Raw genomic sequence first — 23448 nt, forward strand, 5'->3', positions numbered from 1 at the left:
GATAAAGCTACATCTTCTGGATGATACGTGCTGGGGGTGTGTGTGGGCACACATGCACTCATGTGTTTGAGAATGCCTGAATGAGATGGCAGTTGTAAAGTCAGGATATGGGAGAGGTGTGTGTGTGTGTGTGTGTGTGTGTGTGTGTGTGTAAGGCGAGTGCGGTGGGCAGCTAAACACAGGCACTCAAAGAATCTCTTTCTTCTCTTTTGAAGTGAGTTCAAATGCTCTTCAAAGACTGTCTGCCTGTATGACGGCGCAGGAGGAGGGGGCACGGAGAAAGAATGGGTGACCATTTGCTCTAAACACAGCTTCAGTTGCCACAACTAGGATTGTGCAAAGTTGTTGTCTGCTTCCAACTATGCATTTCAGCATTCTTTGCTCTTTTTTTTCAAATATTATTTTTCTGACATTTTTTGGCTAATTGATAGGATGTCATGGGACAGAGAGAGACAGGAAGGGCAGGGGATATAAGGGATGACATGCAGCAAAGGGCCTGGTTTGGATTCAAACGTGGGCTGCTGCCCAGCCTTTAGAGTACGCACTCTATCAGGTGATATTCAGTGAGAACACTGAAAGATTTTAGTTGGCTACACTCCAGCTGCTGTGAGCTGGGGTCAGACAGGGATATTATTGGCCTATGGGACCTGTCCTTGTTTATGCCAACTCCGTTGCTAGTTTATCAGGTCCACTATTTAAAACTAATAGTAACTAGTAATCGAGTACATCAGCCTGCAATAAATCCTACCGTCATGAAGGTTATTATGTTATGTTCTTGTTGAAACTGTCTTGTAGAGGTGCTGATTTAATTTAGTGTTTTTTACATTGTGTTTTTTTTTATTATCATATATTTTGGAGGCTGTTGTCTCTGGTGTTGATGAATATCGTTACACTGAAAGGCATTCCTAACATTTTGTCTGCCTCATTTACATCAGTGAGGCTCGACTAAATATTTACAAGGCCTTTTTTTTTTTATTGTGATGACCACCCTGCTCTCTGTATTTGGGATACAAGCAGGACAGAACAAAATACAAAAAAAGGGGCCTGGACTAGCCTGGAGTGATTTGCAAAAAACTGACAAAGTGATGCAATGATGATAGTTCAGTCTTCAGCTGCTGTGGACAAAGATGTGGAGGACAGGATCTTTATTTTAGTCTCCTGGATCCCTCTTTTGTATGTCTCTTGTCTCCAAGATTACAGATGGAACAAAAACAATGCACAGCTTCGCATTAAGTTGAGTAAACTTTAGGAAAATGTTGTGGGTAATTTACACAGTGTTTGCCAACTAGCTTGCTGCTCACTAGCAACAAGCAAGAACTAGGGAGGGCGATGTCGCATAATTTGTTTGCTCCTAGTGGCTGTTCACCATTAGACTGCCCTAATTTTATTTTGGTTTACCTAATAATAAACTTGCAACTAATTTACGCCTATTTTAATAAGTGTGGTGTTTCAGAAGCTAATGAATGTGCAGTATGTGTCATGAAATGTACACAAATACACAAAATGAATTACTTTTAGATACTTTAATTTGTTTGTTTTCCACCCTTGCAATCCATATTTATATTGGACCCATATGTGGGCCCTAGCACAGCGTGTTGACTTTTCTAGCATCAGCTAATTCGATCACAGTCCTGTTGTGGTTTTAATTCTGCTCGACTTCCTGCCTGTCTCTGTCCGTCCCCTCTCTTCCAACTGCTTCTCTCCCCTCCTTCCCGGCCCTTGTGAGTGTCTCCCCTAGAGCAGAAATTACATGCTGCTTTGTGCCTGGCGTAAACAATGTTTTCAACAGTGCAGGCCTGTCCTGTCTCTCTCTGTCTCTCCCTTTCTCTCACCCTCTCCCATCGCCTCAGGGGATGAGTTGAGAGCGCAGGGAGAGAGAGCTGGGATAAAAGGGGGGTGGGTGGGTGGGTGGGGGGTGAATTGATGAGAGAAAGAAAGAGAGAGAGAGAGGTATCAGTAGAATAAAGGGAGAAGAGGAGGAGGGTTGAAGAGAACAAGTGAAAAAGAGCAACAGTCTGTTCCCAGAGCAAAAACGCCCCAACCAGTCTGTGTAATAAGCATAATAAGAGGGGGTGAAGGGCGACACCTCCCCACCACCAAACAGACACTCACTCACACATACACACACACGAACACACACATACCGCCGTCTGGATAACTACCATTCAGTGTAATGACAGTCAATGGGCTCTGATTAAGTCAGCATTACCTACATACCCTGAAGCCCTTATCTTTGTCAGCACACTTCACTTAACTTGTGCCAGCAGACACACGCTGGAGGAAGAAAGAGCAGAGCCTAGTGCTATAAAAGCAGGTAGGCATGCAGACACGATGAGCAAATGTGCAGTCTGCTTAAATCTTGTGTTTTATAGCAAAGGGTAGTGTTGAAAGTGTAGGTAGTAGTTTTGGTGAGCATGCCACACAAGCTTGTTATCTTCCCTTACGGACAAACACACCATCTTTGCTCCTTTCTTGCTCTTTTTCTCTTCCGCTTTCCTTCACCATGTCTCGCTCAGTGTGTGAGGCCGGGCAGCCAGGGATGTAGAGGTTACATAAAGTGGATGTGGATCTGGGGAAGACGGCAAAGAGATGTTACATAAAGAGCTGTAGCTGGACAAAGGTTAATAAAAATGGAGCCTTGTACTGTAGGCAGGAGCCATGGGAGAGAGAAAGCTTGAAAAAAAAGAGAGAATGGCCATTACATAAACAGATAAAGATGGGGTGAATTATTGGTGGCTTTGCTTTGGTGTTACATAAAGAGATGGGTCCATCAAGGAAAATGAATAACAGGATGTGTTGTGTGTGTGACACTAAATCTGAACTTAAAAGACCCTAAAAGACACTAATTCCTGACCTTATTTTAGCTCAATATAGATTAGTGAAAGTACCACACATACAAAGTAACACAGGTCACATACACCTTACAAATATGCATACAGCTATTCACACACGTTTGTGCCCTTACAAACCATTTACGATCCACGTTTGGCAGCAGAGTTAAAGCTGCATTCACTGACCTCTGCTGTCTTAATTGTTTGTTTATCTCTCCACACACATCACTGCTGCTCCACAGCTCAGTCCATCCACTGCTTCTCATCTATCTGTTTTCTCTGTTTTTCATCCCCTTTCTCCCCCCTCTTCCTCCCGCCCCCCCTCCCCTTCACTGGGTCTGCTTTGTGCAAATGTCATACAACACTCTGTAATATCTGTCATTAGAGGGAGGGGGGTGACATGAAAGACTCATGATTATTAAAGTGTGTGCTTGAGTGTGCAGGCGCATCTGTCATAGTCTCAATGACTTCAGGAACAAAATGATATTTTAAAATGAGTTGTACCTTTTAAAATTAAATGTTGCAGTGTTACTGCTAGGCCAGTCTTTACATTCCTTGGTGATTTACATCAAAATCATTGAATAAGATAATGTTATTTAGCTCTGATTTTTGATTTGGTGCATAAGGTGTCCGCAGAGTATCTATTTCTTAATATTTTTATTTATGGTGCCTGCTTTATTCTCTTTTCTAGATACTACTACAACAAGAGGATTCTCCATAAGACTAAAGGCAAGAGGTTCACCTATAAGTTCAACTTCAATAAACTGGTTTTGGTCAACTACCCCTTCATCGACATGGGCTCCACTGGTAAGCCTTGACAGTATGGCGCTGTGTGTGTGCATGTCTGTGCATGTTCAGTTATCCCCTAATCCCACAGTAGGATAGAATGATTACATAGGATTATACAGGAGAACAGTATATATTATTTCTCATTATTCTGCCCCTCTTTTTTCTCCTTCTTCCTCCGTCCCTCCCTTGACATCTCCAGGAAGCAGTGTTCCTCAGAGTGCCCCTCCTGTGCCCACCAGTGCAGGGACTCACTTCCGCTTCCCCCCTTCAACACCCTCAGAAGTCCTCTCCCCAAATGAGGACCTGCGTAGCCCCGGTGGCATGTTCAGCTCTGTAGCCCGACGAATGGCACGTGGGTCCGTCAGCGATTGCAGCGATGGCACCTCAGTTAACTCTGAGATTGAGGAGGGCAACACGGGAGCGGGAGACGAGAGGGGAGAGAGAGGTGTGAGTGGAGGTGGAGGAGGACCTGGTGGTGGAGGAGGAGGTTACCGAAGTATCATCCATCCCCGTCTGTCTCACGAAGCCCTGTTCCGCATGTATGGAGGACCAGGTAACCCCGCTGGGCACCCAGGCTCACGTGGCCCCACAGGGCACCGGATCCACCCAGAGCCGCTGTCGCCCTTCCCCGTGTCCCCTCTGCCTGGGCCAGGAGGGGCTGGCCTCCTAGCCCCTCCTCTGTCCCCGGCACTCTCCATGACCCCAACATCTCACCTCCCCTACACTCCTTCACCCACCCTGTCACCCATGTTAGGCTCCCATTTCTCCTTCAACCCAGAGGACATGAAGCGCTACCTGCAGGCCCACACCCAGTCAGTGTACAATTACGGCCTCAGCCCCAGAGCTTTCCTCCAGTACCCCAACATCATCATCCCGCAGCCCCACCGGCCCGCCGCTGACAAGGCCGGTCTGGCCGGAGAGAGAGGCGAGAGAGCAGAACGAGCAGCGACAGCAGGGGGAGGAGAGAGGGGAGGAGATCGGCACCACCATCCACCTCTGGCTCACTCCGCCCACCACCACCCACATCCACCTCACTCTGCCCACCCTCACCCCCATTCTCATCCCATACATCACCCCCTCCACCTGGGTGAGGAGCCTCCACACATGTCTCCCTTCAAGTTCAAGCTGCAGCCACCACCGCTGGGCAGGAAGCAGAGGGAGAGTCAAAGCCAGAGTAAACCCAGGCAGAGCTCAATGTCCTCTGGCTCAGGATCTGGGTCCATGTCGTCTACATCTGGTCTGGGTTCATCGCTGTCGTTCGGCAGTGACCTGAGCTCAGCAAGTGGCTCAGGCCTCATCTCTGCCTCCTCCTCAACGCAGTCCCTAAACAGTGCAGGACTTCCAAAGATAAAGGTGAGGCACATAGAACCAACTATCCCCCATTATGATCTATCAGGCAACAAGATCTTCAAAAGTCTTAAAATGGACACATTGTACATGATATTTTATTAAAATGGTGTGGATTAAAATGTCATACCAGTTAATTGTCATTAAGTTCCTTCATTATCCATTTTCCTGCTTTGTTCATTTTTTGTCTCTGTTCCCATCATCAATCCGACTGTCCAGGTGGAGCCCATCTCTGATATTGAGTCAGAGGAAGACGTGGAGGTGACTGACATCAGTGATGAAGACCCAGATGAGAGAGATGAGGAGTTTGAGCTCTTTTCCCATCGCCACTCCAGAGCCTCTGATCCCCACCACCATCATCACCACCACCACCACCACCACCTTGCTAACGGCACAGCTGCTCCCCAACATCAACCCCATCCGGATGAGGACCTTGACGAGGACGTCTTCAAAGCCCCTGCTCCGCCTCCGCCTGGCCTCATGCCCTTCTTTACCTTGCAGCACACACACTCCAATACGCATCGCCTGCTGCCCATCCTCAAGAGTGAGCCCACCGAAGCAGGGGACAGTAACACATCCCCACCTCAGACGGGCTTGGTGGTACCTCCCCAGACAAAGTGCATCCCCCTCAAGCTGCGCTTCAAGAGGCGCTGGAGCGAAGACCAGCGCATGGAGGCTTCACAGGAGGAGTCAGACGACAAGAAAGTACGACCAGAGGAGGAGAGAGAAAGAGAGAGGCAAAGTAATGGACGGATGGAGATGGAGGAGGACGGGACAGGCAGTGGAGAAGGGGACAGTCCTCCCCCACTGGTGTACGAGGGCTCTTTAGCCACGCCGTTGGCCTCACAGCAGAGGGTGAGCGCTGAGCTGCATCGTGCCACTGCACAGCTGTCTCTGGAGAACAAAGACTGCTGATGAGAGACACAGCTCAAACACTACTGCTCTAGTAGCACTGGAGGTGGTACAGGAGTATGTAAATGGTTCCTCTGTAATCCCTCTCCCTCACTTACAAACTAGATTCCTGAAACCTCCAGTGAACTGAGAGCACAGTCCAGCATACACACATATAAAACCAACACCTCAGAGACAGCCTGACTCTTGTTCTGCTGCCCCCCCCCCCCCTTCCACTGATCCTCTGTCTGGATCAGGCCCCTTCTGGGATGCACCCTTTGGGAGGTGGGACTCGCTCAGATCAGCCATCCCAGGCACAGTGACTGCAACGGGGCTGAAATTAGGGAGGCTCCCTCATGAAACTTGGCTCCAAGTTCACCTCCCACCTGGCCAGTGAAGCTCCAGATGCCCTGCCCCAGTAGCACAGCTCCCACCTTCAGGTCCCGCCAGGAGAATCAGCACGCAGTCAGCACGTTCCTCAGGGGACACACACAGCAACAGCTCAGCAACACACCCAGGAAGAAGATGTGCACCCTCTTCCCTATGCTACTTTTCCTATAAGCTGATGGGACTTTGATAAGTGCCTGTATCTAAAACCCACAGCCCTGGAGAGACATGGGAGAGGACTGCCATGAGTAATCATTCTTAAACTCATGAAACCCTTGTAAAGTTTGACAGATACTGAAAAATCATCGGGGAGCGGAAGGAAAGTGTGTCTCCAAGACTGAAGAGTGGGGCTGCTGGGTGTTGTCTGAATGACTCTTAAACCTTGCCCACTCCACTCAGGGAAGCCTATTGCTGTACGTTTATTGGAATCATGCACACAAACACACACAAGCAAAAACAGGCCCATCCAACAGTGACGGGGACTCACAGTGGAAGCATTGCTTATGAACACTCAACAGTGTTCACTGCAACGCAAGACTATACACACTTTCACATTTAGACATACACAGACTTTGAATCTGGCACACTGTTCTCTCAGAGATTTTGGCTTTTGTATATCCTTCTTTCTGTCTCTCTCCTGTCCTGCCCCTCTTTCTCTTGCGGACCACCTGCGGAAAGACCCTGACTGCACTCACAAAAATAATTTTAACCCCAGGGAGATGTGAGGAGAGGAGAAGAATGAAGAAGTACTTCATTGTAGACAAAGGACTGCTGAGGGGACCACGAGGGGAAGGCAGCGAGGGGGGAGGAAGGATTTTGGGGGTTCCTGTAACTGTTAACTAGCCTCCTCACCTCACCTAACAAGTCTTGTATACTGAAAATAGTTTCTCTCAAGTCCCAGCAGCACAGAATCCTAGTTCACCAGCTAAAGCTCCTCTAACAATCATAGATAGTGTTAAACTAAACCAGCAACGACACACACACACGCACACACACACGCACGCACACACACACACACACACAAATGCACGGCACTGCCTTTAGCTCTTAAACACGCTCCCTCTCTCTGCCTGGACCTCCAGCTCTCCCTGTCGCGACATGATCGCCAGGCCCTGAGAGTGTGTGAGACAGTCGGGCCTGTTAACTGCAAGAGTGTGAGAGCCTGATGGAGCAGGGAACATCTTCAACAAAACACACACACACACACACACGCACACAGCCTCTCTATGCCTTGTTTTTATAGCATGTATAAAAGTGCAAACTGAGCTCTATTAACACACATACAGACTATATCTTTATATATTCTAAATGAAATGATTAAAAAAGTGAGATTTTAAAGGAACCATAGCATTTTAATGATATGATTGATTCAGGATTTTTTGTAAGTGGATTATTTTGAGTGGTATGTCATGCCGCTCATCAGGTAATATGGTGTGGAGGGTGGGTGGACACAACGAAGAGGGGTGGGGGTGCGGGTTTTTCTGTTCCCCTGTTTGTTTCATAGACAAACAAGCCAGAGAAAACCAGCACTGGCCAGTCTACCAGAACAAGACCAGCAAGGAAAAGAAACAGGACTCGAACAGACTGCTAATGATTCAGACGTGTGGTTCACTCTGCTGTTCACTCCATTTGCAGTAGCTTGCCCTTTCAGCACGCAGCACTCTGCTCTTTCCTGTCTGTACAGACCAGCTCAGCTCAGTGGGGATCTCCCCGACCTGAGCCGTCCTGGCCCCAGGCACCCTCCACAGGCCCTCTGTGTGTGTGGGTGCACTCCGTTAGCTCATGGGTTATTAGTGAAGTAGTAATCCTGACCTTTCTCTTTGGCCAGTTAGCATACTGCTCCAAAGTTCACATCAGCTCTGGACTGGGGAAAGGGAGAGAGAGGGGGTTAAGGGGTTAATCATTACTGTACGATAGCCTGGAAAAGTCGGACGTGTGAGGCCCTGACCTGACAGGCCCTCTCCTCAAACTATGCGCATTCACACAAACTCAAATGATTTGCGATTATGTTTCACGGTCAGGTCATCAAGGCGTCCGATTGGCTAAATGAGCCGTGTTGACCAGCGGCCTGTCCAGCCACATGACGGATCTATAGCGGCAAACTGTGAGATAGATGGCCCCCAGGCGGTCTGTGTAGCTGAGCTGATTGAATTTCCTCATCAGACCCCCGATGTCTGGACTGGACCACGTTACAACATGCACACACACACCGTCACACACCTACACCCTCACCCCCACCAAGTCCTGTGTCTGTAATTGAACTGACAGCTGCCTTATTACTACTCGTCATATCTCAGCATCAGTTGAGGCATCAGTCTTACCTGCTCTGCACTCTCTCTCTCTCTCTTCTTTCTGTTTCGTCCCTCCTCGCTCTGTTTCAGGCGTCATCTGACTTCCTGCTAACTGTGGCGTGATCAGACTCAGTCATGACATTGCAGGGTAAAAAGACTGATTGTAACATAGGCTCTCTCTCATCCTGTTTCAGGCCTCTACAGTCAGAGAACGGTAGACAAACAGCACAAAGATTACATTTATCTAAAGAGTAAAGGTTTCTCAGATTATTTTTCTGATGTCGATATTGCTATTGATTATTGTTGTTGTTATTGTTCTCATTGGGTTATTTACCTCTCCTCCTGGCATTATTATTATTCCATGGCTCTGTTAGCTGTTGCTTTTTATGTTGTGTACATCACTTTGGATGATGTGGAACCCTCTCCCCTCAAACTCCATTCCCTGTTTCCGACCTTCATGCCCCAAAACCGGAGACCTTTTTCTTGTCTTTAGTTTTTACAAATGTAATATAACTAAAATGTGTAATGTTAATTTTGATGCTGACTGAGAAATAACATCCGGGACTGTGAGGAAAGGGAAGCGGTGGAGGATTTTATTAGGGGCAGAGGGGGAGTGATTTTATCTTTCTTTTTTTTGTCACGTATTGTAATTTTTATTTTATAATGTTACTTTTTTCTCTCTTGCTCTTGTATATTTTTTCTCGTTGTTTTTGGGGGATGGGGGGTGTATCATTTTAAAAGAAGAAAAGATACGTATTGTTTGACTGTGTAAAGGTCTATCTTCTCCCTCTTTCGGTCTCTCTTCTTTCGCCTCGTCTCCCCCGAGCAGTTACATAACACTCAGATGGAGAGATGAGAGTTAATACCATGATGTAACATTGAATTTCTCCACTTCTTTCATGTTTTTTTTTTCCAAACTTGTAATTAAGATGTAATCAGGGTTCATTAAAACCAGTTAAAACCCAATATGAATATCACTGTGTTTGTTTATGTCTTCTCTTCATTCATCCATATTCATTAATGACACATAATCAGACAGTAGAGTTTTATCATCAGGTTATTTGTAAACAAAAAGATTAACCCCTGACTCCTTGTCTAGTCAACATCAAGCTCACAGTCATATTAGGCCCTTTGGTATTTCTGTGGCTACTTCAAATGTGCAATTAATAACAGAGTTATGAGAAGATTCATACCACTCACAAAGTGTATTCAAATGTAAGGCTCCAGCTAGCAGACGGTTAGCTGAATTGTGAAATGACTACAAAATCCTACCAGCACCTCTGAAGCTCACAAACTAACACCTTGTGTCTTGTCTGTTTCATCTGAACAAAAACTGAAAGGTAAAATCACCTTTTTGCGGGGTGTTGTGTGTTGCGGACTATTTCTTGGCCGACACCAGTGACTTCCTGGAGTCTCCGCCGGTTGCCTGGCAACGGCTCGGCGCCAAGAAATAGACCAGACCTTTAAAATGCTGAGTTGTTTTTACACTTCGGGTTTTGACCACATCTAAACAAAGTAGACATAACGTGTTTTTCAGTGAGCTTTAGAGGTGCTGACAGGATGACTTTGTTAACATTTGACAGAACCTGGCCGACTGTTTCCTGTTTCCTCTCCTGATGCTAAGCTAAGGTTTCGTACTCAGGAAACAGGTAAGAGATCTTCTTTACTAGCACGGAAGCTAGCCAGAAAGTGAGTTCACACACCTACTAAAATGTCAAGCTAGTCTTTTTTAAATGCACAGTGTTCTCTAGTGAATTGTTATTTTGTACTTTTGCATTTCTATTTCTGTCAAAGATATTTTATTTGTCCCTCAACTGGCAGTTTGATGCAAGCTGGTTTGTTGACATAAAAACAGGAGGCTACAGCCATGCATAAATAAATCTTAAAATGGAGAAATCAGCCTTGTTACTTCCCCACTTCAATCACTCGTGATATTACATAATTTTGCCTTTTCTCCTGCCCTTCATTATCTCTGATGGTTGCCAGGATTAAATGAGTACACTGTCTCTCTCTCTCATGGCTGCCGAGGCCTCTGAGGTTGTGCGTTTAGCGGCGATAAAGAAAAGCACTTTGTCTGCAGTGCTGCTGCCCACTCACCCACATAATGCTCACATAAGGCTCACCCATTTACCTTTTAACGTGACGTCAGTAGCTCTCCTGTCTTACACTTAGCATGGAGGAGGAGGAGGAGGAGGAGGAGGAGGAGTTGTCGTCCTTGAATGGCACTTGTAGATTTTTAATGTCACACGGGACATTTAAAGTAAGAGAAAAAAGACACTCAAAGACAAACACAAGCAAAAGCAATCTAAAGTTAATAGATCAATCTCCAGCGTTTAGCAATAGCACTGAAATGCATTTAAATGTTACTTGAATCAAATAATGATTTGCTTTTATAAATATTATGAAATAGATAATAATGAATGAATGTATGTGTGATCGTATTGAGATTTAAAGTTGTTTTTGTCCACAAGAAATCCTGTCGTTAAGTCCAAAAACTTGTGATGAGGGGCGACAGAAAGCACATGTAACATCATTTTCAGCCTTTGACAGGATGTTGTTTTTCATTCCTTGTATTTTGCAGCAAAAAATAGAATTGATAGTTGATCCAGCCATTAATTATCCTTAAAAGATACACGGTTTGATTTTCCTCGAGCCTATCTTGCTCCTACGTGCACTGAAAGAGTTACTGGTCGATGTTATCATTGCTCCTCTCCATATTGGCTGTGAAATGACCTCCTACTAACATCCCCGCTCTGCAAGAGGTCAGGGACAGCATCCACAGTCCTCTGTTCAGCAAAAATGCATTCAATGACACCTCAAATGGTATGAGGCGTGTGAGTCCGTCAAATCAAATTCTTCTTCAAAAGCCTTTTTTATAGAGAGTCTTCTGTTTCATTGCTGCGTGCACGGCGGTGGAGCGTTGGCAACAGAAAGAGGAGATTTTGAGCTAAAAAGACTGTAAGTTTGGAAGACACTCACTAACTTTAGCTAGCTCAGACTCCTGAAGTCTCATATTAGCCTCCACTGAATATTGGAAAACATGTTTGCACTGCTGAATGACTGTTTTGTATTCTGCTTCTTACAGGGTAATCGCAACAGCAGTCTGTATGGAGCAGAGGAGCGACTACAGCGACCAATAGCTTTTTCAACATTTATATGGGCATGTGAGTGTCGCATTAAGACAGATTTGACAAAATCTAAAGCAATCCTTTAAAGCAATGGTTTGACCCTAAGGGGATCGTAAGATAAGGGTTACGAGATAATTAATGGGAAGAAGAAAAATATTGTTCTGCCACTACATAAATGCGGATTATTTACGGCTTCACAATAATCTCTGTTTACTTTCTGTGAAATATTGTAAAGTTTTATCTCTTCAGGTGTCTCCCTTGTGAAAAACTGTGATGGTTTAGAGGAGAATATGAAAAGCCCACGGACGTGTGAGGAGGGGTCACAGGTGCCCACTTTGCTTCATTGTAAGGGAACCAGTGCTTTAAAGGAATCACTGACACACAAGCTTCTGTGCATATGTCATAATTTGACATGTGACCCATGAAACTAGGTTTCACCTTATTTGACCTTGGTGAGGGTCACTGTATGTGTGTGTGTGTGTGTGTGTATGTGTGTGTAGAGAGATGTGTGGCTCCCACTGTTGACACACCAGTCATCCAGCTGCTCCATTCACAGCAGAGGAGAGAGACAAAGAGAGAGAGACCACAGGAACCACTGTACTCTCTCACCTGCACCACATCCCTCTTCCCTGGCTTCCTCTGAGCGCCTGCTTTCGCAGAAACTTGCGCACAGCCAGCCCTGCACTCCACATGTAACCACAACCTGTGCATTGTGCACACGCTGCACAGCAAGAAGCCTTTCAGAATGCGCACACACACACACATACAACCGTTGCATCCTCCTGTCAGAGTTACGGTATGGTGACATACGGAGGCATGCTAAGTAAGTCCACCACATCCTCCACCATACGGAGAAAAGTTGCACCGCACAGGAGTGAGGAACTTTTACAGCGATGGCACTTTGTCACACCGAGCACAGACGAGTGTGTGCGTACATTGATGTGGTTTGTTTGAAACTCTGGTACTTTTAATTTCTATTTCCTTTTACTCCTTCCTTCCTGTCAAACTTTCTGTTCAACCCATTTTACCCCAAAAGAAATATCAGTGAAATGTCAGTGACTGACCTGGTGCTTAAAGGCTAAATAAGACTTAATGAAATAGGCCTAACTTGGTGATTTTACACACCATCAAAAATGGTTTACTCTGTTCCCTTTGCTCAATCATTTGCCACTGAATGTCTCCCCCTGTTGTTGGAATAGTGCGCTGCATCTCATACAGATTGAAAGTGATTTGCTGTGTGTAGATATATTATTTCCTATATTGATGATGTTTATCATCTATATGAGATGACAACATTTAACACAAATTACAAGCCGCTGACTAGTATCACACTAACTGAAAAATATTCAGGCAGATACGAATAAATCACTCATATAAAACATTAACCTTATGGTTTCTATTTGCTGAATCATAGAAAAGATGGAAAAAGGGTGCCTTAAGGATGGGCTAAGGGGGCCATAAGATTATTTTTCCATGTTTTATTGTACCTTTGTACGTTTTTCACAACAAAAAAACAATGGTAATTACATAAACTACATTTTTATATTTACATTTAATTTTATAGCTACATTAACCCTAACAAATATGATGGAAGAAATAACCTCTCAACATTAAAGTCATTGAATTAAAAATGCTAAATTAAAATGTGCAGTAATGACAGACTAACTTGGTAAATTTGTGGGTCAGAGCACATATTTTGATGTTGATCCTATATAAAGTAATGCCAGGGTGATACGTTTCCACTACATGAGCTTCATGTAGTTTGGAGTAGTGATGTGCAACAGTATACTTATAGACTGCTCATATATTGTTATGAAACTATGCTACACAGTGGGCATTCATGTGCAAAATTCATTACAAAATACAAAAATGCTTAAGTGAAGGAGGGACAGACTTACTGGGGGGGTATATAGGGGTGTCCTGGTTTGAAAAAGATTGGTAACCATTCATTCCTCATCTTGTCTCTAGTGGAACAGGAATCTGTGTGTCCAAGGACGCCTGTCCGTGAGTCCTGTGCTCAGCTCCGGGACATGACGTGGACCCTGAGGAACAGCTGAGTGGTGTAAAGTTACTGTGAACAAGTATGCAGTGAGCACAAGGGCCCACTGTTCTCCATACTGCAGCTTGTATGGATGCCGGCCTTCAGTGCCGCCTCTATTTAGCTTTAGTGATGCTGTGATGTATTCCCTGTGCTTTTTCTAGACATCTAGCAGTCATAGATCGGTAACAGAAAGAGTTTTAGATATTTCTGTCTACATTTCTTTTATGCTGACATCCCTTTGCTCAAATTGGTTTTATCTCTAGGTTTAATACTGGTGTGTGCTTGCATGGTCTGCCCTAAATCCGTAACCCTGTACTGTCTGGGTGCAGCATTTATCAGACATTATTAGACATCATGACTCCTTGCTGCCTACTCCTGTAAGCTACAGGAGCAAACTTGTCCTCTGCTGACACTTGATACACACAGAGCCCTTCCATTCCTTCAATAACACACTCCGTCCCTAAAAGCCCGAGGCAAAGCGCGCACTAGTTCTGAAGAGAGAAAAAAGTACAAATCTATTCAAAGGCTCTCGGCACCTTATGTAAAAATGCTTTTGTAGAATTTGCCTCGGCCCTTGGCAACCCGTGAAAGGCTAAAAACTGAAACTGAAACCCTGAAAATTGGCAACAAGAAGCAAAATCATAATTCTTAGAAGCTAAAATGTTTGCAAATAAGATGATAAAATCAGGAAATGTTAAATATTGAAATGTCATATGATTAAAGTCCTGTTTTTCAGTACAGCATGCTCACAGTCACGATGCTAACATGCTTTTGCTAAGCTAGTCTAATGTCTACCATCTAAAGTGAGCTTATTAGCATGCTAACATTTACTAATTATCACTTAACACAAAGCACAGATGAGGTTGCAAGTTGGTCATTAAACAAATTATTGGACAAATTAAAATGTGCATGTGATGATGGTGCTTGATGAAATGTTGGGATCACCAAAGGTTTTAGAATCCATCCTGAGGAGGATGTGAACGTCTGTACGAGACTTAACCAAGAGACTGAAATCTATCCAATAGCTTTTGAGACGTAAAATTCCAACCTCATGGTGCCACTAGAGGAAAAGTCATGAGGCTTTGCCATCTATACAGCCATGCATGGCTAATAAAAACAAGTCATCTCATCTTGCTGTTAAAGACTGGCTTTCATGTGCAGCAGGATGCATGACCTCAAGGTAATCCACAATCATCATCAGTTTTATTACTGGTTTATTTTATTTTATTGGAGCACACCATCTCCATGACTGCCAAGCTGTTGTTTTGAGAACCTTTTAGTCTTTCAGTTTTCTATTTTCATCACTTGTCCAGGGTTTGATGGGGTATGCATGGTCTGACTGGGTGAGAGGTCACTGTGAGGGTCAGAGGTCAGAGGTTATGCTACTGTGAGTGTCTGCTTTAAGAGACCCTGAGGGGAGAGACATTGCTGCTGGGGTTCAGGCTTTGTGAGGTGTTAGGGTTAGTTCAGTGTTAGCTTACAGAGGGTGAAGAGTGGGAGAAAAAGATAGGATTACTGCTGAGCTTTAGACCAGTTACCTCCAAATCATTCACTGTTTAGCATAACCTAGTTATTACAGTTTACATTTATTTTATGAAAGTGTGCTGCTCTTTCCTTTGTAAAGCTCCGTCTATATCACACTCTTGCTTTCTCTTTTCTTCCAGACTCACAATGTTACTCCACTTCTTCGCTCTCTCCGTTTTCCTCTGCTGCTGTCTGTACCTGAGGCCCAGACTGACAGCAGAGCCCAGCAGGAGAAGAGGGTCTCTGGTGTTTGACTGACAGACCAGTGATGAGCGCACAGAGAGAGGGTGAAGGGTGAAGGTCAGAGGTCAGGCTCCCATGGAGAGGGGGAGATCAGAGCTGGGGGAACAGACAGGGGGGACTTGCTAACGAGGTGAGTTGCTTGGTAGGGTTGCATGCAAAGAAAAGAGATGGAAAACTGCATTGAAAATTATATGACGAGAATTGATTGATCATAGTGGGGCAGAGGGGCCGGTGTTACACCAAATACACCAAGTGTGTGTGTGTGTATACCTTGAAAGCAGCAGAAACAAAGAAAAGAAAAAAAAATCTGTCAGACGTAACTAAGATACTTTCAGTAGGTCAGATGAAAGCGTTCGAGCTATCTCCATGGGAACTAAGCAAACTCCATCTGATGAGGAAGACAATGAGATGTGGTTGAAAGCTCTGGAAAAATTGCACAGCCAACATATCATGTGTGCAGGGCAACCACAGACATACTGTGTGTGCATTAAACATCTGGATGTGTAGATTCCTGCTGTAAAAACTATGCACCTTTGCCTGATGAAAACTTATAGGATCACCAACGTTACGACAGTTCATCCTGTGAGGGGGATGAATGGACATTTCTGTGCAATCCATCCTGTAGTTATTGAGATATGTTACTCAAAACTTGAATATTTGGACTTGAGCATTACAAGCTGTGATTGCACTGACTGAATTTATTAACACTAAATGTACAGCACAATATGCAGTGCAAACCTTGTTACCTACCCTGATTATTAGTTTTACAATCAGTGCACTGCTGATTATAAAGGTGTGACTGCAGCAGTAATCCAGGTTTCAGCGCTATTCACATGTGCAGTGCTCATGCCTGACTGCAGAATGACTAAAATCTGGACGGCTGTTTGCAGCCTGTTTAAAAGTTCATGTGTTTCCAAAGTATCAAGGCTGCCCCCTGCCATTTTCATGTCTTTATTCGTCCTGTCATTCAAAGGGCCTCAACAGCTCCTTGATGTCAACCTGTATCTGCAGCTGGTAGGACTGCATCTCTTCCGTCCTGGATGGTGATGAGCTTCTCTTTACGTATTTTACTAGACCAGGACTGATAAATTGGCCAGGCCGATGTACTGGCTAATACGACTTTATCACAGATATACTGTTATCTGTCTATGTCTGCCAACAATAACAAGAAATTGCAGTAGGAAATGCCAAAGATCTGTGTGAGGCAGTGTAGAAACAGGGTCTGTGTTACATGGTTTATCCACCAGAGGGTGCTATGTCCCACTTAGTGCCAATTTTGGTCACAGTTCTGTAATAATCAAATTTAAGTAATCCTCATCAAAAATGTTTATGTTGTGTGTTTATCTGAAATACATACACATAGTTCAATATTTGAACTTTGAGAATCTTGAATATCAGTATCATCACATACCTCAAAAATCCAGTATCAGCTATGATTTTTACTTTGTAGGAGTGTCAGAGAGACTTCATACTGTCTTTGAGCTGCTGATTGGTCTCCGACATGCAGAAGTGGCCAGAAATGAAATATCTCTTAGGATGGAGGACAGACATAGATGAGACCTATGTAGTTAACACCACACTTTGCAGAGCTTGCAAATGGTTCTCTTTGGGTTTTTTGCTTGTGTTTTTTGTCTTATTTCTTACTTTCATCTTGTCACCCATCAGATGTTACTAGTGATCCTTCGGGGCCTCCAAGGTTGGAAGTTGATGCTTCATCCCGGTTAAACACAACTCCTCCAAGGCTTTTTGTGGACAAATTGTTCGCCCCTAAACTGGTAAGTTGCAGTGCTTCTCATTTTCAACTAGATGTCACTCTACATCAACATTTAATCACCATCCAGCCTTCTCCCTGTGTTCTCCCTCCCTCCCTCCCTCTCTCTACACACACACACACACACACACACACACACACACACACACAGGCAAGCACATACACGAGCTGTTACAAAACAGACAGCTCTTTTTAGCCAATCAGAACTTTCTTCTGTTTTTAGGTCTACTCATCTCCTGTGCTTGAGTGAGAGATCAGTATACATGTGTGAGAGGACACCGACAGGTGGCGCTGCTCCTCGGAGATCCCGCATGACTGTCTGTCTCAGCATGAGTCTGGTCCTCTACTACACACAGAGCAGCGGATTATGTAATGTTTACTATTATGGCACTATATCTTTTGCGATGCAGTGTGCTACCCCCCTCTGTGCAGAAGTTAAAGGTCACTGTACACATGTCCTACGTCAAAAAGATCACACGTGTAGGATGCCCGCCTCACGTGCGTGCCATCATCTCAGACATGACCGTCTTCCAGTCAGTACTCAGCACACCGGTTTGTCTCCATCACTGCCTCTAAGTTACAAACACGGGGTTAGCTGAGTTTACGCCAGACCACGCCCCCTCGGTCCAGCTGGTGGCAACACTCTTGATGACATCATCGCCTTGCGCAGCCATTGGCCGGGAGACATCGCGCACCTACCCAATCGCCTGCCGGTGAGGTGACGTTAGCCAAGACGGTCCCGTTCACTTTCAGTGGAGTGGGCGGGGCGAAGAGATTACCGACGTCAGAGAAAGCGGGATGCTGCGCCGTGATTGGCTGAGGGCAGTGAAAGTGAGCGTCTGTTGCTGAGAGAAAAGGGAGAGGGAGAGCGGTTTGCAAGGGGCACCGATGCGTCGGCTGCACCACTTCAGAGTTGATCAGCTCAGAAGCAAACTTTCTACACATGCATTCATGCTTACGTTTCTCCCGTGTCAGTATTTTCATTCTGTTTGCCTAGATGATCATTTAAAAAAAAAAAACAACCATTAAAATGCGCTTTGCAACAGTTTGGATGCTGAATAGAAACAACCGCAGTGTGGTGCCTCAAATCCTGCTGCACCAACTTCTTTGTGAACATGTGGCAGGGTTGATGCATTATCACCGTCTGCTCAGGGATGGCACTTGTGCTGTCAATTATGGTAAACATACTCCTTTCCACAAGGGGAGGGGGCATTTGTGCCTTTCTATTGGCTCTCAGGTATTTGCTCCCTCCTCTCGGCCCTCCCTCGTGCTGTTCCTATGGTTCCCAAAGCTCTCATTGGATACTGTAAAGTTTGGGACAGCACACCGGTCTGGCTCAGCATCCCCGTCGCCATTGGCTGCGTCCCCCTGTCTGTCAAGTGGACTTTGACAGCCCGCCACGCCCTCTGGTCTGTGGTACCGACGCTGATTGGCTACTGTACCTGTCAGCGACCTCCGATTGGTCAGCTCACCCAGCTGTTAGTGGTTCATTCACCATTTTGTGACTGTAGTGGGAAAGAAGACCGATAGTTTTTTATATCCCCGTTTGAGTTTCTGGGGGGGAAAGACATGTTTTGCGGAGGAAAAGTAAAGTGTGAGTCCGGACCGCTCAGTCGTCAAAGCCGACAGCCAAAGGGATGTTACCGAGAGTTCCGCTAACCTCCTCATCAGCAAAATAAGACCATAAATCTTTCTCTGGCGAGGGGAACAGCTCTGTTTGGGTGAGTTGAAACTAAGTTAGCGAGAGGTAGTGAAGCTCGGCTGACATTAATTTTCCATTTCCAGGAGCAGAGAGTTAGCGGGAGACGAGAAACAAGTGCCAACGGTCGGCCGTTTGCTCCGACACCGTCCGGAGAAATGGAGTGACACCGAGAGAGAGGGGAGGGGTGGGGGTGTAACAGCCTAAAAACTTTCTCAAATGTTTTACCGCAGTCCCACGGACGGCCGAGAAACACCTCAGCCCCCCTTTGGGTGCTGTTACAATACTGTGGTTAAGGTTGAGTACTTTTCCTTGACCTTAGTTTGTCGAGTTTTGCGTGGAGCGGCGCTAGCGTAGTAAAAACAATCGACCTATTTGCAGCAATGCAGCCCAAATGTTTACTAATAGCAACGCAGGCGTACTTAGTGTTTATAAAATGGACCCGGGAGATAATGGGAATTAACTAGAGAGCGTTTAACATCCCATTTCCTTGTGGTCTGTCTGACGGTGTCATTATGTGGGTACTAGTAGTCTGCAACCGTTGCGTACTACGACTACTACAACCACCACTACTACTAACGTTACCGGGCTGCTTACTAGAGCGAAGCACCACCACGGAAAGATTCCTGCTTTTTTTCCCCCAAGTTGTTAAAAATGATTTAGACAGAGTGTCATTTCACTGGCTCCATTAAGGAAGCATCCCCGGAGTGGTTGCGTGTCCACACCAGGCGTTGTAGTGGATATTTGCATGCCAAACAACGTTGTATGAGGAAGAATTAGGCCCGTCTAGTTGAGATAATAAAACGTCACTTGAATCCGGTTGTTTGTGTTTGTTACCGAGCACCTTACGGCAGAGCAGACCGACTGACTGCCTCGAGTCATAATACTCCTTTGACATTGTGTAGCGCCTCTCGTAGTACTCGCAGAGATCAGCGCAAAGAAGCCAGGGATGCATTCGGTGTTTTCTCGGCTTTTCCCTCGCCGACACTCCACTTTTCTGCACTGCAATCACTGTCGATGCACCGCTGACATCTCTGACAGGGCAGTTTTAAACACTTCCTTCATATTTCTCCGTGGGTATATTATCAGTCAGAGGAATTTAATGCTTGCGTTTTGACATTTGGGTTTAAAGTGTCCTCATCTGTCCTGCAGATTTACACTGTGGCATGCGTTCCTCATATCCTCATTATTGCACTTGTTTACCAGAAGACAAATCCCTGATGGTGTAGGCATCTTTGCATAGCTTGTAGAGCAGCTGGCCATTGATGTGGCATTGGCAGTTCTGCCATTTGGTCCCAAACAGGAACAGTCAACTCTGATCTATGCTACAGCCTCTTGATCAATATGGGCCAGAATGCACAAATTCAAGGGCTCTATGTCTCTCTTTTACTGATATAATATCTACCGTCAAATATGCCACCCACTAAACAGCTGCCAGTATTCCTAATACGTCACAATGGATGTTCTCCATAACAAGCGCAGTTACACACTTGCATGCTCACACATACACACTTGACAGCTCACCCTCTTGCTACACCTAAAATACCCCAACGAAATGTTTTCTTTTTCTTGTGTCATGATGCCTTTACGATTATATCCCACTCACTCATGAGCACAGAAACCAAAGTGTGTGTGTGTGTGTGTGTGTAACAGAGAGCATGTTCTTTTTTTTTGCTGTTTCATGTGAGAGTGTGTTCCCCGGTGACCCAGTTAAGGGCAAAGCTGTCCTGCCATGCTTGAGTGTACAAGGGCCACAGTAGGCTTCACCATCACGTCTGTACTACTGTCCTCTGTTGTACCATCGCACGTTCTTCTCTCTCCATCCTTGTCCCCGTCACTGCAGCCCTGCGCCCATACAGACACCCATAAAACGCTTTCAGGAGAGGGATGAGCTGCAGTGTGCCTGGTAACTACGTATACACTCACACTGACATATAGTGCAAATGCAGCGTTGAAAAGGTACACACAAACTGCTGGTAGCCATACACAGTCATATACCTTGTGTACTACAAGGAGCTCAAATGCCCCCACGTCTCTCATGCACACACACACACACACACACGTATCCTGTGCCATTTTGTGGTGGGACATAGGCTAAATTCTCTAAAAAAAAAACTGGTATCAGGGTAGAGGTTTATTAGGGTTATATAGTCCAGTAGTAAATACTGTACAACTTCTTCTTGTAGTGTTGACATTGAGATGAGATTTCCTTATGAATGTGCCGTCTGTGTGTGTGTGTGTGTGTGTGTGTGTTTGGCGCATACATACACCCTTGTCGAACCTGCCAAGAGATCACCAGCAAAGTGCACATTGCATGAAAATGTATTTTTTCAATCACAAAATTTAAGAACCTAAAAGTCATTTTATTTATTTTTATGTTTGCTTTTACAGAAAACGGAAAACTTATTCTGGCCAGAGTGTGAGCTCCGGCATGTGCGTATGTGTGTGTGGACGAGTGTTTATACGGCACAATGAATGTGTGAGTGTGAGACGATATATAGGTCCAAGGGAGATTTTAACAGTGTATGCATGACTGCACTGTAAATTCCAGGGAGAGCATTTAGTGTGTGTGTAAAGTTTGATGTTGCTCTTCTGTGGAGGGGGGTTACATTGTGTTCTCTCCTATGTGCGTATTGGGTGAAACAGCATCTTTTTGCTGTTTAAGGAGGAGTTCATTCCAACACCATGGAGACGATAGCCGTCGATTATCTCTCTATTCAGGATTTACAGCAGCTTTGGACCATACCATCAAATATCTCACTCTTAACCTGCATTAATGCTGGAAGGTGTGGATGTCTTGAATTACCTAAATTATGAGCTCCTCTCTGCTTCATCTGGATTTAGCCCAGAGGACAATGTCCTTTTATATTTTTGGTCCTATTTTTTGATTAACAGCACAAAAGATTTTGATTTAAACTTGCTTTTGACGTCTTGGATTGTAGCTAACAAACAATAAGAGTTAAAGAGTTATTTTCAATTCATGGGATGCTTGTTGAGCACACACTGTGTGTGTAATGCTCTTGATCTTTCAGGGAAGAACTGAGACAATGTGAAATGTTAAAATCCTATGGTATTTATTATATGACAGCACTGAAATTATAGATGCTTCATACCTAAATTCATATACTTCCCCCTGTAACTTACTATAACATATCAGATGTCTGTTGGCAGCGTTGGTATTTTGTCTGGAATTGAAATTGAAATTCTGTGGATAGGATGATTGCTTATCCACACATGTTTTTGTAAGGATGGACTCACAAATGGGTCCACATGTTTGAAGAGAAAAAAATGTTTTTCACCACTGAACTCTTTGTGACAAAAACTAATGAGGCTTTCTATGATAAACAAATAGCTTGAAAAGTGGTTACAAGCTTTCACCAAATACTCAGCACTGAAAACAAAGAAAGGACAAGGAGTAATTCTGATTCCTCTGTTATCTACATGTTGTTCACATACACTCTGCTGTGGAGTCCTCTACCTTCAAAGTTACAGAATGTTACGAACGTCTGCCACTGGCTTATCAGCCAAATCATGGAGCATTTTGGGAGGTCAGGAGCATGACCAAACACATTTTTCTGAGCTAAGATCAGATTCTACGGAGTAATTCAGTCAACCAGACAGTCAGCCAAGTGGCCCTGACTCCTTCCTGTCTTTTCCAGTGCACTACAGTAATTCCACAGGACCAACACTCCCAGTCCAGGCCTCAGCGTCTTCTCTACTGAAGGGGTACTCGGCCTGGTACTGCTAGGAGGCACATTCCTGCAGTCAGAGTTTTCTTTCCTCTGGACAGGTCATAGATGGAATTTACAAACATTTACCTGTAATTACAAAGTCAATAATGGACTGTATGTTTCACTCGTTAAAGGTGTGTAATATACAATGTGGTCTGTTAATTGAGGAATATTGGTTTCAAAATCTATTTCCTATCAGCACTAATACCAAAACTATACCAAACATTTTGGATTAATAAGATGCTCCATTATGCGACTCATTTAAATTACTTGATTAATTAATTTGAAAGATCAGACATGTCTTAAAATGTTTTTTCCTCACATTCAAGATGAAGTAAATGGTGCTCATCTTCCTCAGTTCGAGACACTTAGAAACAGTTTGTTTGAGCGTGGTTTTCAATTTTCAGCAAGAGGCATCACAGTTACAGTACAGTATGTAAGCTCTTGATGTGAAGCTAGGCACATTGTGCTGTTGCAATGAAATACAAAACATCAGTATTATTTTTACTGGTTTACTGGTTACAGAAGAATTTAGCTTGGAAATTGTGTATATTTCATTACTGTGCAGTGACAACAACACAACAGAAATAACTAAACTAAGGGCTAATAAAATTGTGAGGGCAGAGGTCAAAATAGAGAATCAGTGATGACTGTGAATGATTCAGGTTGTCTATATTCATTAAGGCCCAAGAAGACACTGCAGGAAGTGGAAGTGCAGTGTTACTGGTTTATGTTGTTACAGCAGACAGTTAACAGTTAACAACAAGGTCACCTT

At 44.6% G+C, this 23448-nt stretch overlaps 2 protein-coding genes across 4 annotated transcripts in view; both read left to right on the forward strand.

Moving 5' to 3' along the window:
* The window catches only part of erfl3 (Ets2 repressor factor like 3), a 47020-nt gene extending 37518 nt beyond the window's left edge, over positions 1–9502 (forward strand). The window contains exons 3-5 of the mRNA XM_070835228.1: positions 3523–3638; positions 3820–4973; positions 5187–9502. Of these exons, the coding sequence (XP_070691329.1) occupies positions 3523–3638; positions 3820–4973; positions 5187–5882 (1966 nt within the window). The 3' untranslated portion in view covers positions 5883–9502. The remainder of the gene's footprint in view (positions 1–3522; positions 3639–3819; positions 4974–5186) is intronic.
* Positions 9503–18799: 9297 nt separating this feature from the next.
* The window catches only part of cicb (capicua transcriptional repressor b), a 34983-nt gene continuing 30334 nt past the window's right edge, over positions 18800–23448 (forward strand). For all 3 annotated transcript variants that reach the window (XM_070834690.1, XM_070834691.1, XM_070834692.1), the window contains exon 1: positions 18800–18964. The gene's annotated coding sequence lies outside the window, so the exon portion shown is untranslated. The remainder of the gene's footprint in view (positions 18965–23448) is intronic.

Source organism: Pempheris klunzingeri, chromosome 8 (assembly GCF_042242105.1).
Source record: "Pempheris klunzingeri isolate RE-2024b chromosome 8, fPemKlu1.hap1, whole genome shotgun sequence".
Taxonomy (NCBI): domain Eukaryota; kingdom Metazoa; phylum Chordata; class Actinopteri; order Acropomatiformes; family Pempheridae; genus Pempheris; species Pempheris klunzingeri.